Consider the following 19326-nt stretch of genomic DNA (forward strand, 5'->3'; position numbering starts at 1 on the left):
TTATCCTATTGTGTGTAATTATCATACTTTTTTGTTAATGGTTTATTGCTGGCTAAGATAAGTGATCCTCCAAAAATTCATTAACACCTGTGCTTAGAAGGTCCATGAATTACAAAGAATATTTTCAAAACACTTCATGTAAAATTTCATGTTATAATCATTGTAATTTACTTAATAATTTGTATTGAAAGATATGAGATTCTCAGCTTTTACTAGTTGACTCTTGAAACACTTATGTTTTTACTTTATTTTTAACTGCATCTACAGATATTTCTCGGTAGTTTTGGAAAGCTACATAAAATATGCCTACTCCAACAACCAAGATTTCATTTTTGTTAGGTATTCACTTTTTAAAATTTAACTGCCAAGACACATCTGCTGCCCTATAATAGAGTTGTTTGCCTTCAAGTGCAGCTGTACAGTGAAAGTTAAATGTAGTTTTATATTTGCAGAATCAGTTGACAGTTGTCACCCTAGAGCCTTTTGTCCACAGAGCTGTACCTGTACTGGTACTGTAGTTAGATGTAGCAGAAAGAACTTGAGTACGATTCCAAGTGGTATACCACAAGATACGACAGAATTGTGAGTTACTTCTATTGTTTACCTTACCTGATAGTTCATTGGTTTGATGTAAAAAAAAACATCTTCTTTTTAAATGATGATGATGGATGTCTGATTAAAATCTTATTCAGGATGAGGACCTATCGATGTTATATGAGTACTAACCTTGCTTTGTACCAGACTTACACGCTGAGCCGGATTTTTTAACATGCTAATTCACAGTCTGCAAGAATACTTGCAGGTTCGAACACACAACTTTATACACAGGGGAACATGCTACCAAGAGACCATTGAAGTGGTCTCTTTTTTTTTAAGCCACTTTACAGAATTAGACTCAACTTGACTTGAACTGCAAAAAGAAAACCCTGCCTAAAAACTGTTATGAAAGTTCTTATTTCAACAAGAACATAGAGATTTAAGTAGACTTAGAGGTCTACTTTGTAAATGCTAATTTTTTTTAAAAACTTTATATAACAGAAATATTCTTTCAAAAATCTGTTTCCTGTTTTCCTGAATTCTCTGAGTGAGACATCTTTTGCTGACATTACTTTAGAATACGATATTGTCAAAAAGTCTATAGAAATGGCTTCAATTTTTAAAAAAATTGTGAGCCAATTGCACAATTTGCAGGAAATGGTTGTAAAATTCTGAAATTGATCATTAATTTTCTATTGAAGATGACTGCTTTTTCTAAAATTCAAATAATTTTCTCTAAATATGTGGTGCGAAATTTAATAATGTGATTTGGTTTTAAGAGCTTTCCATAGATTTTAATATTTTATCTCAATCTATGTATTGTTCTGTTTTATGAATTATGTGCTGATTGTACAGATGTATGTAAAGTTTACATTATCTTAAATGCTTCAAGTTATTTTTTACAAATAAGCTGATTTGCAGACGAAAGATGTTTTATAAACTTTGTGTTACAAAACTGTTACTGTAAAAACATTTATGATATCTGTTTTTTTCCTATTTTCAACAGATACTTGGATGTAAACAAGATAACTCACTTGACTCCTGAAATAGGTTCACTGACGAACCTCAGAAGATTGTAAGTAACTTGCTTGTATTTTATTATTAGTTTGAAGTGATTTTTTTCAGTTACCATTTTTGTTTGTCTTTTAACCTTCATCAAATTAGTTTGTTAGTTCTTTTTTAAAGCCAATTAGCACATAACTGAAGTTTAATTGAATGAGATATGTTTTTTTGTTGTACCAATTTAAATGGACATAGCTTGGTGTTTAATAAATGAAAAAAATCCTGTTTGGTTAATGAATGGAAAAAAAGCATGTGAATTTGGCTGTATAATGAACTTTTTTCTGATGTTTAAGTTCAACTGGTTCTATTTACAGAGATCTGAGTAACAATCTACTGGTAACCTTGCCTGAGAATATCTTCAGTAACTGTACACAGTTAACTGCATTGTAAGTATACAGTGACAGTAGATATCATTCATAATTCATGTCACAAAAAAAAAAATAAAAAATAAAAAATAAACAATCTATCATTGGTAAATATTTGTATACAAAAATAATACAACATAAAAACAAAATGAAATAAATCTACTTAATGAATAATTGTGTACAAGAACTGCTTTATGACAACAACTACAATGTATTGAGCTTTGTTTAAAAAGAGATTACTTTCTGAAGTGCATATCAATCTTGCTATAATAAATTTGGTTGCTGTAAGATGTAAAAGTTGTTTCAAAATAATAATTTTTTGTTATATACTGAAGTTGTTTTGTTTTGTTTTTAGTGGTTATCTTGTTGCTTTTTATGCCCCTGCCACTCATCGACCAGAATATTGAGTTATACACTGTAAAAACAAGTGTTTCAAAATAAAACACTTTTAAAACACATATCAGACACAGTTTTAAAACACTTTTAAGTGTTTAGTTCTAAGCACTTGTGTTTTATATAAAACGTTTAAAACGTAAAAAACATTTTAAACGTTTTATATAAAACACAAGTGCTTAGAACTAAACACTTAAAAGTGTTTTAAAACTGTGTCTGATATGTGTTTTAAAAGTGTTTTATTTTGAAACACTTGTTTTTACCTAAAACACTTCAGCGTTTAATATAAAACACTTTTAAGTGTTTATGAAGGAGACACACTTTTAAAACACTTTGAAGTGTTTATAAATGAGATATGTTTTTGTTTAAACACATGTGTGATTTTTTGTGTACACCGCAAGTGTTTTTGCATTGTATGTTTTGAAATGTGTGTTTTTAAAATGTGTTTTAGCTAAGCATTAGTATTGTTCCTTTTGCTCTTCAAATGACAGGATCTGTATCATTGGCTTGTATAGAAAATCTTACCACTAAAATTTGTCCTTTGCAGTTTCCTATACCCCAAATATTTTAAACTTGTCAGGTTTCATGACTGGAGTATTTTGTCATTATTTACTCATTAATGTTCGAACTAAAAAATACCCTGCATAGTGCAACCAGTTGTTTGTTTCCAAAACAAGGTACATGTTATACCAAGAGTAATCTCCTACACTAATATAAAATTTTGTATAGGCATCATAAATAATGAGAAATAAAAAAAAATGTATGAAATTTTATTCATTGCAATTATTCTTTATAAAATCACAAATATTTTCCAAGATTGATAAAGTATAATAGATGTAACATGTAAAATAATATAAAGTTTCAGTCGCTATATCTGACATTTCTAATTGTTCTTGTTCCTTTCAAATATAAAGCTGATCTGAGTCCCTTCTCATGGTGGCTTTTTGTGTACTTATCCACTTCGTTTTCAACATCATTTTCATGTATGGATATGAAAGTAGTCGACTTCTTCCCTTTGCCTTTGAGTATCCAGTTTCAGGAAGAAATTTGTACTCTGCCTCCTGAAATATTGTTCAATTCATTTATGTATGGCCTTTGAAGGTAATAAAGTTTAAATTATAACTTAAAGGTGAATTTTTACTACCTAATATACTTGAATCTAGATGCCCCTTTTCTTGAAAATAATTGTGAGTTGATATATTGTCATTCTAAATAAAATCTATTTATACATTGCACAGTTAATTACAAAACATATGCAGATATATGTGTAAAGTTCATTAAAAATCAACAGATACCAAATTTATTGTGTTCAAAGTGATTTTCTGGAGAGAAAAAAAAACCTTAACCTTGAAAACTAATGGACAAATGTTAAGACTGAGTGCGCAAAAAAAGAAAGTAAACAAATCTGAGAATTGCTGCACTGTTCCCTGATAATAATGGTTAACAGATCAGTGGTAAACCTCACTTTTCCATTATAAAAGGGTTAACTGATAAGCAATTATTCAGCTGTACTTTCATATGGGGTTAACATTATACATCTTTTTAGTTACACCATTCTATTAATAAGCAACCAATTATATTACTCTTATAAATAAAGTCCACAGTAGATACATTTCGGGGTCTAAGACCGGCTTTTATAGCTGACTATGCGTTATGGGCTTTGCTCATTGTTGAAGGCCGTACGGTGACCTATAGTTGTTAATTTCTGTGTCATTTGGTCTATTGTGGAGAGTTGTCTCATTGGCAATCATACCACATCTTCTTTTTATACATCTATGTTGATGTACAGATATTATGTCATATTGAATTTTTAATGGTAATATATATGACACCAGTTTATTTTCATTATAATACTCAAAATATTGATGATATCTGTCATAAAAAATGAATTATCATATCTTGTTAATATCTTAAACGAATAAAAATGATTTTATAAATAGGAGTTGCTTGAAAAATACATGTTACTATGTAAATCTATTCATACCTTCAATTCTTTTTTTGTTTATCTTTGGTAAGACACCTCAGAACTTTTTCAGGTTTACTTCCTATAACCTTCATATTCATTTATACTTCAGCATCTTGATAAATTAAAATTCATCCAATATCTGGAACAGAAATATTTTTTTTTTATGATATTTAGTCTGCAATCGTATAATTTATATGTACAATGTACGAAAATGTACATTGTTTGAATTGATAGCTTGCATTTGCACTTTTGGTTATGGGTTTTGCTCATTGTTGAAGGCCATACAGTACCCTATAGTTGCTTACTTCTACATCATTTGGTCTCTGATGGAGAGTTATCTAATTGGCAATCATACTACATTTTATTCTTATATGTACCTACATCCCATTTTTGTAATCAATACCGACAAAATGACTGAAACCTGAAACACATATTATTTTGTTTGGCATGACTCTACCAATAAATCTAAGTTTGTATTTTCAATGTTTTTTTCTGTTTTCTTCTCAATGAAATCATGGTCATATGAGGACCCTTAAGCTTACATGTAATGCTCTGGTTAAAATGTTGACTTTAAATTAAAAGGTAGACCCTGATAATATGTACTGCAACACACAAATACAAATATCTCAAAACTATTGTTTTTCTTATGTATGTATATTAACATGACTCAGTATATGTACATTTATGTTTCATTATTCAAAACAAAGTCAAGACAACTGTTTTGTTTGGAAATATTGAAGTCACAGAAGGATAGACATAGGTAGCACTATACGTATGCCCCTGCCACTTATGGCCGGGGCATAAAAATAACATACCATGATTTCAGGTGTTTCTTCTTTTTCTTTTTTTTTTCTTTTGCCTGTTTCTGCGTTCTTCATTTTTTTTTCTTTTGAATGCTGTCCAATGTACTCACTGCTGAAAAACAGTAAAATAAAATATGATACAATATAATAGACAAATGAGGTAGTTAAATTGGATAGGCAACACAATTATGATTGCAGGCCATAAACCTAATTTGTCTTACAATCTTTAACTTTAGCCTGATATTCTACCTCCTTGTAAAGTCTTACATTTGTACAACAACTTATACTAAATAAAATGGAATTCTGAAGACAGAAGTACATTTTATCCTGAAAAATTTATATTTGTTCAGTTAACAGGTTAATTGTTGCAACATAATCATGATTTTTTTTCAATATAAATATTTAAATCACTAGCATGACCTAGTCCTTGCTACAGAATGTACATATGAACTGAGACTATATAAATCTATAACAGTACATGTATAGTCTCAGCTGGGACTATTATACTAAAGTTAGTATAATAGTCCCAGGTCTCAGGTGTAAAAAACAGAGGCGGATTTAGGGTGGGGAGGTAGGGGGCCCCCATTTGTTGGTTGGTTATCTAAGAATCACTGAAGCAGGACTGGAGCGGGCCCCCTCTTAGGCAGTCAGTTCCCCACCCTTATGAAAATTTCTGGATCCGCCACTGAAATTTTCTATATTTGCTACTGTACTGTCAGTAGATATCTCGATTTTCATTTGTTTTCTTTCAATTTTAATAACAGTTTACATGCAAAAGACACATACACATACATACCCACAAATCAACAAACTACATTATTAGCATGATTAGTATTACACCAGGGACTTTCTATACTAAGTACTTACTATAGAAAGTCCCTGATTACACAGGAACAAAAACAGTGAAACACCTTAAGTTAACCCGACATGATGTCATGTATTTTTTCTATTGATTATGAGATAACAATTAAGAAGCATAATTTACATTTTGTAATCTTATAGTTAATATTATAGTCTTACAAAAATTAACTAACATCTTTGTTGTGACTTGTGTGTCTGTTGAAAAACTACGGGAAAATAATACAGAAGATTGCTTTCAAGGGAGAAAACTTATCTTGCTAAATATATTGGGGTCCTAAATGGGGTGATTTTCAGATGAACAAAAATACAATTTGTCGAGTATTGTCGTTCGTAAATCAGTCGTTTCTTAGATTTTCTTTTGTGAATACACATACGAAAACTAGTCAGGCTTATCACTATATCACATGGGAAGATATACTGTTTATCCTCGTTAAACGAAGAATTTACTACTATGAAAATCCTTGCTGTACCCCAGCAGTTAAGCCTAACTTAAAACAATTTTATTTAAATGATCACAAAAGAAAGAGTTATATTAAATATTAGGATTAAATATTATAACGCTTATGTCAGTCGTGTAAAAGCATTTGTAAATAAATGGCCGCCAAATTAATCTGGGATGCGGCTTTCGACCAAAACATTCCACATCGGTTAAAATATTAATACTAATTTGCTTGTCCGAGGATAATTCCACAATGAAATTAAACAAGAAAAGTAAAACACGAATTAGATGACAATAATTTTTATAACAATTAAACGTACCTTTTAATCCAGATTGTAATCATGATTCTTCTAGCCCTGTGTACATTTCCCTCTCAGCTTCAGCTAGGACACTGGATACCTTTGGCGGTATTAAAGACTGGTCACGTGTGTATCATATTACGAAAACGCGAGTGTTTTTCTGTGTGTTTAGTTTTCATATGTCAAAAACGCTTATCCGTTTTGACAATATCTGAGCGATGACCCTCTGTCAATATTTATTGCTGCACCCCCGGATGATCATGTCTAGTATTTGTTTAATTTTACCCTTTTTTCAGTACTTATAGTTTTTTTCAACCAAATTTCAATTATAATCCATAGGAAATCATATACAAAAAAGACCAGGAATTACTTTTCTTTATCTGAATTGCATGGTTTAAAGCTTTAGTTACATGACGTTTTTTACTATTTAAAGTGTCCGGCTTTGCTATTGAAGCTGATCACTCGACTTTATGTTGATAAATCGCTAAACAATACATTGGGGCCATTTCTTTACCGTCATTATAAACTGTTTAAAATAAAACACGAGTGTTTAACGATAAACAGAAGAAATTTGTCAAAAGCACACATGTTTATTCTAAAACACTTGCGTCTAAAATAAAACATTTGCGATTTTCTTACAAGTGTTTGAAATGTTTTTAAAATTACACTTGTTTTTACAGTGTAACCATTTAGAATGTATATTTATCTGTTACAGAATATTGAGTTATAACCATTTAGAATGTATATTTATCTGTTACAGAATATTGAGTTATAACCATTTAGAATGTATATTTATCTGTTACAGAATATTGAGTTATAACCATTTAGAATGTATATTTATCTGTTACAGAATATTGAGTTATAACCATTTAGAATGTATGGCAGATACAACTTTATCCTCCCTTAAAAGACTTAGAGTTCTGTAAGTATTTACCAATTTATTTTATAAAAAAAGAAAAAGAAAGCATGTACCGGTAACTGTTTGAATATTTTGCAATTTGTTTTCATCGTAATATTTCTCAAAGGATACAATAATGATCTTATTTATATGTTTTTGTTAAGATTGATGATGTATAAAAGTAGGGAATCCATAAGTTGAGCCTTGTATTACCACTGTCACAATACTGTTTTTTAAAAGTGACAAATTGTAAAAATCACATCTAACATTTTGCAATTTGCAGTCAAGAGTCTATACATTTACTTTTTTGGTACATTTCTGATACAGCCATAAACCAAATGTTCATTGCCTATACAAAATTACATAAAAGATAAGAATTGCATAAATATTCTTAAACCATGAACAATGTACTTTTTTCAGATCATTACATGGTAATAATTTCTCAACCATTCCATATGGAGCCTTCAAAGATCTCATTTCTCTCACTCATTTGTAAGTATAAATGTATAGTGAAATATTTGGAAAAAAATGTCTCTTGTAATTAATTCTATGTGTTACATGTTCAGAGTTAAATTCATAATTTGATGTTACGTTTTTCAAGTATATAGTCAAACTTGAAATTATTACTGAATTCTAGACATGTTTGTAAATTGAACACAGCTAACCTTCTTTAATTAAAAAAAACTTATTATTCATAACTGAATATTATTTGACGTCAATTAATTTTCATACAAGACCAACAAAATATATTTTTTTTAACTATTTCAATATATTAAGATTCAAAATTGCATATGAATAAAAGAAATTTGGGGTGTATGATCAAGTGACAGCAACTATATAAACATAACAAAACAAACCAGGAAAGCCATAAAAAGGTCAACTTAAGGTCATCTTCAATAGACAAGTGTCTGAACCCTATTTCAAGCTTTAAATTGCCCCAAGTCTGTGTTTTTCTTTGTATATATAGAAATCATTTAAATGTGCTATTTTTATCATTCAGAGCTTTGGGAGGTAACCCTTTCTATTGTGACTGTAATTTAAAATGGTTGTCAGATTATATCAAGAAAGACTACGTAGAGTCAGGTATAGCCTCCTGTGCTGGACCTCTACAGATGACCAATAAACTGATCTTGACCACAGATTCTACAGCATTCCAGTGTAATAGTAAGTATTCTCACATTAGAAATAATAAAATAGTAAAATAAAGTATATGTTAGTCTCTTATAATTTCACATAGAAATGACCTTTTAAAAAAATCTGTTAATATGGATTACCTTGTAAATCAGTTTGAATACGTAATCTTCTGTATTGTTACGTAACAGTCAGGGAAAACAGAGTAGACATATACTCATAAATGAATCTGGTATATTTTCCTATTCAAATGTCTAGAGTATTGCCTAATAGATATAAAGACAAGACATGACAATATTTAAAGCTAATTACATAGTCATGTCAAAGTGGCTATCTGTGTATGATTTATAAAATATTGTCTTTTTTTTTAAACTTATGAAGCATTTCATTTTATTATTCTCTAGCTAAAGAAGATTCAGGACTACTCAGTAAATGTAATGCCTGCCACAAAAACCCCTGTCTCCATGATGGAACCTGCCAACTTCAAGACTTCAAAAACTTTACTTGCCAGTGTACACCTGGTTACTATGGCAACACATGTCAAAATGAAATCAATGCTTGTTTTGGGAATCCCTGTGTGAATAATGGAGAGTGCAGTGTGTTACACCATGGGAGATTTCAGTAAGTCATTGATGTTTTAATGGATAGGAAATTCATTTATAAACACGGCTTTACTGTAATGTTACAGTGAAAAGTAACTAAGATAATGTTTATACCAATTATATATACTAGATAAAAATAATGAGATTTAGTATGATTGCCAATGATACAACTATCCACCAGAGTTCAAATGACGAAGATAAAAGGTACCGGGTATTATAGGTCACTGTATGGCCTTCAAAAATGAGAAAAACCAATACTGTATACTGTATAGTCAGCTATAAAAGGCCTTGACAGGACAAATGTGAACTGAAGTTCAGATGAATTTTTTTTTTAATTTCTAACTTCATACATAAGTAATATGATATGAGTGATTTGGTAAATAACCATGAACATTTCTGTTACTGTTTTGTTATTTATGAAAAAAAGTTTGATTGAAAAAAAATCTTGTAGGTGTGCCTGCCCTGATGGTTTTCGAGGAGAGAGATGTGAAGAAAATATAAATGACTGTGTTCAACATAGATGTCAGAACAATGCCACATGTGTTGATGGAGTACAGACATATACATGTAAATGTGCCACAGGATTTAATGGTAAGCATGTATACTTTTGCTAGTGTTCCCATATTACCTAACTGTCATAATAATTTCAGTGATTGCAATGTTAAAATAGAGTAAATAACAATGAAAATATAAACATTTAAAACATCTCTGATATATACAATTCTTAGATATTATACCTTCTTAGAACATCTCTGATATATACAATTCTTAGATATTATACCTTCTTAGAACATCTCTGATATATACAATTCTTAGATATTATACCTTCTTAGAACACCTCTGATATATACAATTCTTAGATATTATACCTTCTTAGTTTGAATTGACCGATCACAGAAAAACAGTTCTTAGTTTTGATTGTTGGTTTGATAAGCATTTGGAAAAAAAGATTTCAAATTTCCTTTCAATTCTCAGAGCTTTTGGTCTTTTTCGCGATATTGTGAGTAATTGTTCTCAATGTATGAGATTTTTTTGCTATTTTAGGTAAACATTGTGAATCCAAGATTCCTTTCTGTCAAGGTGTTTACAACTTTTGTCAAAATGGAGCTAAATGTATCAGCACAGAGCATGATTATAGGTATGTAAAACGAATTTGTTTGGATTTATTTTCATTCAATCTTGAATCCGTAAATTTGTTTGTCATATTAACATAATTTAAACATATTTTATAGTTCATACAAAAAATTCACATACAAATTTACAAATACATGGAAACAAAATGTATCACTGGCAATACTTTCATCCGTTTCAATAAATATATGTGTATATTTCAGGTGCCAATGTACCAAAGACTGGTCAGGTAAAAATTGTACTGAGAACATTGACGATTGTAAAACTCACATCTGTCAGAATAGTGGCCGATGTATAGATGGTGTAGGGACATATAATTGTCTCTGTTCTAAAGGTTATACGGGTAAATACTGTGACGTACCTCCAGCAAGGAAACAGTTTTATGCTGCTGCTGGTCCCTGTCAGCATCATGACTGCCAGAACAATGCTGTATGTCATCCACAGAAAGGCAATAGAGAATACTCTTGTGAATGTGTGTCAGGTAAATATTACTTCATCCACATGACAAACTGATTACTGGATTTTTTTTTTTAATCGGGATGTTCTTGATTTGCTAAAATTACAGCAGGATAGATACATGTATCACAAAAACTAAAAACATGCTTGTTAAATATTTTTAACTTATTTTGATTGCACCATTTCCTGAAATCACCATAACTTTCTGCATTTACAGTAACATGTATATATAATGATAAATACTTGTTGCATGGAGATATATTTTATATTATTCAGAAAGAAAGTTTGCCTGAATTAATCTACATAAATGTTTGGTTCTGTAGAAAACAGAGAAGTATTTGATTGATTCATATATATATATATAGATATGAATCTACTTGCATTAATATAAATTATATCTTTATAACATTTGTTTAATTATTATTTAACTTTTGTGTTACCAGTCCATATGTTAAAACCTTTAGTTTTGATAAAGTTCTTTTTTCTTTTTCTCAGGGTTTTCAGGTAAAAAATGTGAGAAGTTAAAGAGTGTGACATTTAAAGCACAAGATTCTTATATTCAAATGTCCAAGATAGATTTCCAGTCAGAAGTTAATATCACTATTTCCCTGAAGACCGAATCAAAGTCAGGACTTATCTTCTACACAGGAAGTGAACCCCACTTAGCTGTGGAATTGTTCCGTGGTCGAGTGAAAATAAGTTTTTACACTGGTGATGATCATGCTTCCACCATGTACAGTTATATTTACAGTTTTGTTACCATTGATGATGATAAGATTCATAAAATACAGTTAATGGTACAAAGACGTAATATTACCATGAGGATTGATGATGGGAAGCCGCAAAGCGTTATTAACCAAGGGAACAATGATTTTCTAAATCACGATGAAGATGTCTACCTTGGGGGAATGCCACAAGATGTAGGACAATCTGCAAAAGATAAATTCCACACACGTAATCTTGCAAGTTTCAAAGGTTAGTAGTACATGACATGAATAAAAGGTGATGTACAGTATACATCAAGGGAGACAACTAACCAATGACAGAACAACCTATAAGGGTTCTTAAGCTCGATAGTTCTAAATGACTCAATTAAGAAATAAAATATTGCATGTAACAGTTGACTATTGAAATAAGGAGGTGTGGTATGATTTCCAATGAGACAACTATCCTCCAGAGTTTAAATGACAAAGATAAAAGTAATTATATGTCACCATACAAATTTAGACATGAGATTATAAGTTCATATTTATCAATCTTGTGAAGTAATTATTTTAGTAGCTTTTCATATAAAAGAAGGCAGACATGATACATCAACAGTTCTCCCAAAACCTGTGAAAAAATAAATATTTTTTTTGAAGTATTTATAAAAGTTTATTTAACATTTAAGTTCTGCATATTTGAGACATTATTGCATAGAATGATTGAACATTGAAGCATAAAAGAATTAAGAAATCGTTAGTTTTTTTATGATGTGGTAACCATGTGTTATACATTCTTAGGTTGTTTCCAAGAAGTATCTGTGAACGGAAAAGTATTAGATTTCACTGCATCTATTTATAACCACAAAGTAATGCCAGGATGTAAAGTTGATGTTTGCCATAACAATCGATGTAAAAAGGGACATTGTAAACCAAGGAAAAAGAGAGGAGGTTACAGGTGTAAATGTAAGAGAGGATATTCAGGAAAATTCTGTGATATTGGTAAGCTATTTAATAATTGTATTCATGTCACATGCTTCTATATAAAAAAACCAGGGTTACCCAGTATTTAAGAATTCCTAAATGATTGATTTTAAATTGAACAATTCTATGTGCTAAACTTAAAAAGTAAAATATTGATTCTATTATAGAATAGTTATCCTCATCATGTATTTTGTAATATGATTTTGTGGTGAAATTAAATTGACATATGAAAGACTATTTATTGTTCAGTCTTTCTTTGACATTATTTTTATTCAATTATTTTCCAAGGTTTGATCAGGTTGTAGAGAGTAGTGAATATTGTTATAAGCTTCTTTTTTTTAATTCAAAAAGAGTTTATTCCTGATTTAGAAGTGAAATTATATTCTGATGTATTTGTACAAATATATAATTTCAAAGCACAACTTTATAGCTAATGATTTGCCAACATCAATAATTCACTTACGCTGAGTTCACTTGAAACTATAGAGTCGACTTCAGAGTTTCAAGAGTATCACATGAACACACTTGAGTTGCTATTCAGAACAACTCTTAAGTAAAACTAGGGTGCTGCCCCTACCAAGCATAAAAAAATGAAGAAATCTGAATGGTTTGACGTCATTTAAGGGTTGCTCGAGTTAAACCTTGCTTCAGTGGGGGTTGGAAATGGGGTAATAGGGGTTAACTCTAGAGGTTCAAGTGAACTCGGATGGTTGAAACCTGTGTACCGGTAAGTAAGATCAACTTGCATTGTTTTTTGCTTTTGTTTCATCAATTTCAATCATCTCATTTTAATGATTTTAAGTCCTTATGTGATGCTATAAACAAATGATAAAAGTTGATTATATGATGAATTTAATTATATAGTTTTCTTCTTTTTTCAGCACCATCATGTTCACGTAAAGTTTTCAAAAACATTTATGTTGATCCAAAAACAGACTGTCAATCACGGACAAAAATAAAATTCCGCGTTTGTGAAGGATCTTGTGGAAAAGACTGTTGTAAGCCTAAAAAAATCAAAACACGGAAAGTGAGACTATATTGTAAAAATGGTTCATCGTATGTACATAACTTACCTGTAATTAGAAGGTGTGGATGTAAAAAATGTTAGCCATATGTGTATCTTATATTGAGATAAAAATGCAGCAGACGACATAATGTGATTGTCAGACAATGGGAAGGAGGGCGTGATCCTCCAAAGATTTCGGGTTGCTGGCTTGACATTATAACATATCAGAGAAGAATACATGTTATGTCAGAATGAAGACACATTTTAAGGTCATAAGGTCATAACTGAAACCTTTGATTGTTTATTGGTACAGAAATATACTTTTGTTTTCAAGTCAAACAAAATGGCTGTTGTTATTGTTATTGTTTATTTTTATTATTATTGTGACACAAAGTTGTAAACAATTTCCTGTAAATTGTTGTGCTTTTATATATTTGTATTGAACAGAGATTGACTGCCGTTATCATAGGTAGTTACATACATGTTAAAGGGAAGCAACTCCTGAATGTCAAACATTACAGCAGAAATACCAACATTATCATACATAGGCCACAGTGAAGAAAATCTACCTCAGTTTAACCAAATGTATACAGTTATGTTAAATGTTGTATTTCATTACAGTTAAGTCTTCACATTAAAATACAAAACGCTGTACTTCCCAAAAGTATGAATCTTGTACCAATTTGATAACATTGACTTGTAAGTTTTCATGACTTGGTTTCAGATCATTGATATGTTCAATGATAAATACAAGGGATAGGTAAATTCCCTAATTGTATGTTAAAAGGCATTAAATACATGAGAGCCCTGACACTATATGAATAAGGTTAAATTCACTATTAGACATGTTCATACTTTTTAATACACAATAATATTAAATTGAGGAATATTTGTGGATGAACTTGGATTAAACAAGTGACAAAGTTTATCTACAAAATATCACATTTTTGAACTTCCACTTCATGAAAAAAACTTGCTGTTTGACTTGAGGTAAACTTTTATGTACATTAAATCATTTTCAACTTGTATTACATGTATTTATTTATTATAATGTACATTTTGTTGTTTATATTTGTAAAATTTTAAAAGTATACACAATGTAAATAGTTGTAATTACATGTGAATATTATATGTTATTGTGATTTATAATGAAGCTTTTATTGTCTTTTTTATCCTTTAGAAAATTTAAGCTGTTTTATGGGTATATTTGTTCCCTTACCTCCTGATACAGATTACATCAGAAAAAATAGTTGAATATAATCGAACTATATTAAATGCAATATTTGCAAAGATTTCTGGTTGTAAATAAGATACATTGGGATTCAACTTTGAAAAGCTATGAATCAAATTAAAAAAATCGTATTTGTCAGAAATAGAGTGACCTAGTCTAAGTACCATATAAAATAGAACAGTTATTGCTAAATGTATTGATGACCTTACATAAGAATGCTAAACAGGGCTAAAGTCTACTACAAGTTATACAAACAGTATGAAATAAGGAGATGTAGTATGATTGCCAATGAGACATCTATCCACCAGAGTTCAAATGAAGTGGATGTATTGTGTTACCCTGTTAGGTATCAATCATTCAGATCGTCAGTGTACTTGCCTTTAAGATTTGCTAAACAAGCCAGTTAAATATGAAAGTAAATTATAAGGTTTCTTATTACCAAATTCCTAACTCCCCACCTATTTATAGCCTTTTGTATTATTGTGATTATGTGAAACCTCATTCAATAGGTTGTATTGTTTTTGGATGTTTCTGTCTTGCTTCATGATATAACTTTTGCTGTTTTTTTCTCTCATTTTTTTTTGTAATTTTAACATGTGACTGATCAACTCAGTCCTTTTCTTGACTATTTTTTTTTATGTCACCTGATTCTTTATACGATAACTGTTATTGTATAATTTACTTTCGGATGTAACACGTCTTCTGATTGGCTGGAAGTTTTTTGTCTATCGTCTAATAGACATAATTTTGTCATTAGACCATGACGTCATCACTGTGTTTTTACATGATTAACTCCTTAAAAATGGAATTTAGAATTAAATTATAAGGAATGGCTGTAATATTTTTTCTGTCTATTGGAAATAACCTAAAAAATGTGGTGCACACTTTTAAATAACCCGCTACGTAGGTTATTCAGTGTACACCACATTTTTTATGTTATTTCTTCATAGACAGAAAAAATATTACAGTCATTCCTTAAATAAACACATATTCTGTGGATTCATGTGCATTCTTTTATATGGTCTGAAAAAAAGTTGCTTCATTTAGACTTTTGGTACCAACTTTAGTGCTTAACAAAAAATTCTGTCATTTTTATTTTATCTCTTTCAATCATTTGAGTGACCTGGCTAAATGCCATGTACACTATAGTTATCACTAGGCTTTCATCATCCTTCCAAGGACATTTCATGTGTGGATCTTCTTCAGAACCATTGAACAGAATGAAAATAAAACTTGCAGAATGCTTTTTACAAGTTTCTATCCAAATGTTATTACTTGGGTGTAGATATGCTAACAACCATAGCTGCCTTGGCTTATTCCTGTTAATTGACTTGGTTAATGAAAAACTTTTCCTAAAAACAGAATCATTGAAATGTAACTTGGTACCAAACTTTATGGGAGCGTGTCTGATGAAGTTATACCAGAAGCTATGTAGGGTTCATGAAAATCGTATCATTTGTCTTTTACAATTATGTTCTTTTGAAAATCTTTGACCAATCCTGTTACTCTAATATCAATTGCAAATTCTAGGAATTGCCACTGAATGTTAAACAAGCAACAATCAATCAATCAAATTCTAGGTAGCTGTCAACAGATGGCAAAGTTTACATTGAAATCCTAAAGGAAGTTAGACTTTTATCTTATTTACAAACACAGGTGGATGGATTGAAATCAAATCAAATCATGCAGAAATGTACTTTGATTTTTATTCCTTAAGACAGAATTGTTATGTGTTCAGTTTTCATTGCAAGTCCAAAGGTAACATGTGAGGTGGAAATTCTTCTAACTCTGCCATCTAATTTTTTCTAAACAGCCCATTTAGATGTTATACAGTAGAAATTACGCATTACTAGCAATTTGAATGCATTTTTCTGTGTACAGAATTATTTTTAGTATTTTGTGAATTAAAAGATCAGTATATTACTTCTGGAACTCTGTATAATTAATGGTTAATTCCCTGATAAATGTTATATATTTTAACCTGGACTAGTATTAGAAAGTGTCCAAATATTTGAAAGATTTAGACTTCTTATTTTTAGCATGTTTTTTTAAGATTATCTGAATCTCAAGTATTGTGCCAAATTTTTATTCAGAATTCAAGAATGCTTTATATTATTGCAAAAATCAGTTACAATGGATACAATGAAATTTACAAAAAAATATTAAATTTTGTTTGATTACAGTTGATTAATATGTTGCCCATTTTTGTCGAGCCTTCGACTTTTGTCGAAAAAGCGAGACATAGCGATCCTACATTCCGTCGTCGTCGTCGGCGGCGTCCACAAATATTCACTCTGTGGTTAAAGTTTTTGAAATTTTAATAACTTTCTTAAACTACCCTGCATTTCTACCAAACTTGGACAGAAGCTTGTTTATGATCATAAGATAATATTCAAAAGTAAATTTTGTAAAAAAAAAATTCCATTTTTACCGTATTTTACTTATAAATGGACTTAGTTTTTCTGCCAGGAAACATTACATTCACTCTGTGGTTAAAGTTTTTGAAATTTTAATAACTTTCTTAAACTATCCTGGATTTGTACCAAACTTGGAAAGAAGCTTGTTTGTGATCATAAGATAGTATCCAGAAGTAAATTTTGTAAAAAAAAAATTCCATTTTTTCCGTATTTTACTTATAAATGGACTTAGTTTTTCTGCCAGTTAACATTACATTCACTCTGTGGTTAAAGTTTTTCGAAATTTTAATAACTTTCTGAAACTATCCTGGATTTGTACCAAACTTGGAAAGAAGCTTGTTTGTGATGATAAGATAGTATCCAGAAGTAAATTTTGTAAAAAAAAAATTCCATTTTTTCCGTATTTTACTTATAAATGGACTTAGTTTTTCTGCCAGGAAACATTACATTCACTCTGTGGTTAAAGTTTTTCGAAATTTTAATAACTTTCTGAAACTATCCTGGATTTGTACCAAACTTGGAAAGAAGCTTGTTTGTGATCATAAGATAGTATCCAGAAGTAAATTTTGTAAAAAAAAATTCCATTTTTTTCGTATTTTACTTATAAATGGACTTAGTTTTTCTGCCAGTTAACATTACATTCACTCTGTGGTTAAAGTTTTTAAAATTTTAACAACTTTCTTAAACTATCCTGGATTTGTACCAAACTAAGACAGAAGCTTGTTTATGATTAAAAGCTAGTATCTAAAAGGAAATTTTGTTAAAATTTTGTTCCATTTTTTCCGTATTTTACTTATAAATGGACTTAGTTTTTCTTCCAGTTAACATTACATAACAGTCTGCAGTTTAAGTTTTTATTTTAAAACATTTATTAGATTCATAAACTATCCTGGATTTTTACCAAACTTGGACAGAAGCTACTTACAATCAAAAGATAGTATAGAGAGGAATATTTTTATTAATTTTTTTCCTCATTTTTGTTGAGCCTGTGATTAACAGCAGAAGTAGGCGAGACACTGGGTTCCGCGGAACCCTTACGAATTTTTACACTTGATAAATATGCTGTTCATTTTACACTTGATAAATATGCTGTTCATTTTACACTTGATAAATATGCTGTTCATTTTACACTTGATAAATAATGCTGTCCAGTTTTTCCCTTATAGTTTACTGTGGATTCATTATTATTCCTGGAGTATCAGTTTTCTTGGATTTTGTGGGTAAACGTGAACCACACGTATAAATGTTTAACAAAGTACAAGTTTTCTATATGCTTGAATGCAGACTTGGGCAAAACCATGAAATCGAATATCCATGAAAATACAATTTAGCTTAATCCAAGAAAATTGGTACCCAAGAAAATAACTGAATCCACAGTATATGATTTCTTAGTTTATCACATATACACCATGACATTAAACAGACAAAAACTTTCTTTTCAATCTTTTATAAAAAAAATCATTTTTATGTCTTAGAAATATTTTTAAGATTTATAAAAGGATATTGTATTTAATAAATGTATGATTATGCCTGATGTATCTAGTTTTACAAAGCTCTGTAAAAATGTGAATCCTTAAATAGTTATTGTTAGATTATGAATATTTATGATATGCAAATTAAAGATTGTTGTTAATATGGTTTGGCATATGAAATGAAAAAGTAAATACAAAATTCATTTAAATTGTTGGCTTCCTTTTGCTTGCCCTTGTTGGCCCCAAACCAGAAGAAACAAAACCAATTCCATGTCTGGCACTGCGTGACTGCATGCAATTTATTGAGTTAACATGTATACTGAAACATAACTGATCATTCCCTAAAATCATTGAAACCAAGAAAGCTTTGATGAAACTTTTCCTTGTACACTTAATGTTGTTAAATTCCAAACTATTGGCAAATAGGAAGTGGTTTCACGACGGATGTAAAAATTGGCTGACGTTCTACAGCTTAACATATCAAGCTGCCGACTAGATATAAAATCATTCCCTTTCATAGAAGCCTAGAAACATTTGATTTAATTTTTCTCCCAAGGTCTTTAGGACTGACA

General features: G+C 30.1%; 1 protein-coding gene and 1 long non-coding RNA gene across 6 annotated transcripts in view; one reads left to right on the forward strand and one right to left on the reverse strand.

The window, feature by feature from the left end:
• The window catches only part of LOC127734142 (protein slit-like), a 90524-nt gene extending 74300 nt beyond the window's left edge, over positions 1 to 16224 (forward strand). For all 3 annotated transcript variants that reach the window (XM_052243826.1, XM_052243827.1, XM_052243828.1), the window contains 13 exons: positions 453 to 582; positions 1544 to 1612; positions 1914 to 1985; positions 7576 to 7647; positions 8044 to 8115; positions 8624 to 8787; positions 9159 to 9375; positions 9808 to 9947; positions 10401 to 10494; positions 10691 to 10968; positions 11439 to 11918; positions 12446 to 12646; positions 13510 to 16224. In XM_052243826.1, the coding sequence (XP_052099786.1) occupies positions 453 to 582; positions 1544 to 1612; positions 1914 to 1985; positions 7576 to 7647; positions 8044 to 8115; positions 8624 to 8787; positions 9159 to 9375; positions 9808 to 9947; positions 10401 to 10494; positions 10691 to 10968; positions 11439 to 11918; positions 12446 to 12646; positions 13510 to 13736 (2216 nt within the window). In that variant the 3' untranslated portion in view covers positions 13737 to 16224. The remainder of the gene's footprint in view (positions 1 to 452; positions 583 to 1543; positions 1613 to 1913; positions 1986 to 7575; positions 7648 to 8043; positions 8116 to 8623; positions 8788 to 9158; positions 9376 to 9807; positions 9948 to 10400; positions 10495 to 10690; positions 10969 to 11438; positions 11919 to 12445; positions 12647 to 13509) is intronic.
• Positions 3114 to 7210, reverse strand: LOC127734171 (uncharacterized). Of its 3 annotated transcripts, none has more exons than XR_007997452.1 (4): positions 6747 to 7210; positions 5139 to 5238; positions 4342 to 4462; positions 3114 to 3418 (listed from the first exon to the last, which is right to left on the reverse strand). It is a non-coding gene; the product is annotated as an uncharacterized LOC127734171 (long non-coding RNA). The 3 variants fall into 3 exon arrangements; XR_007997453.1 differs by lacking the exon at positions 6747 to 7210 and adding an exon at positions 6161 to 6740; XR_007997454.1 differs by lacking the exon at positions 6747 to 7210 and adding an exon at positions 6147 to 6740.
• Positions 16225 to 19326: the final 3102 nt, after the last annotated feature.

The sequence above is a fragment of the Mytilus californianus genome, unplaced genomic scaffold (genome assembly GCF_021869535.1).
Source record: "Mytilus californianus isolate M0D057914Y unplaced genomic scaffold, xbMytCali1.0.p SCAF_3, whole genome shotgun sequence".
In the NCBI taxonomy this organism is placed as follows: Eukaryota; Metazoa; Mollusca; class Bivalvia; order Mytilida; family Mytilidae; genus Mytilus; species Mytilus californianus.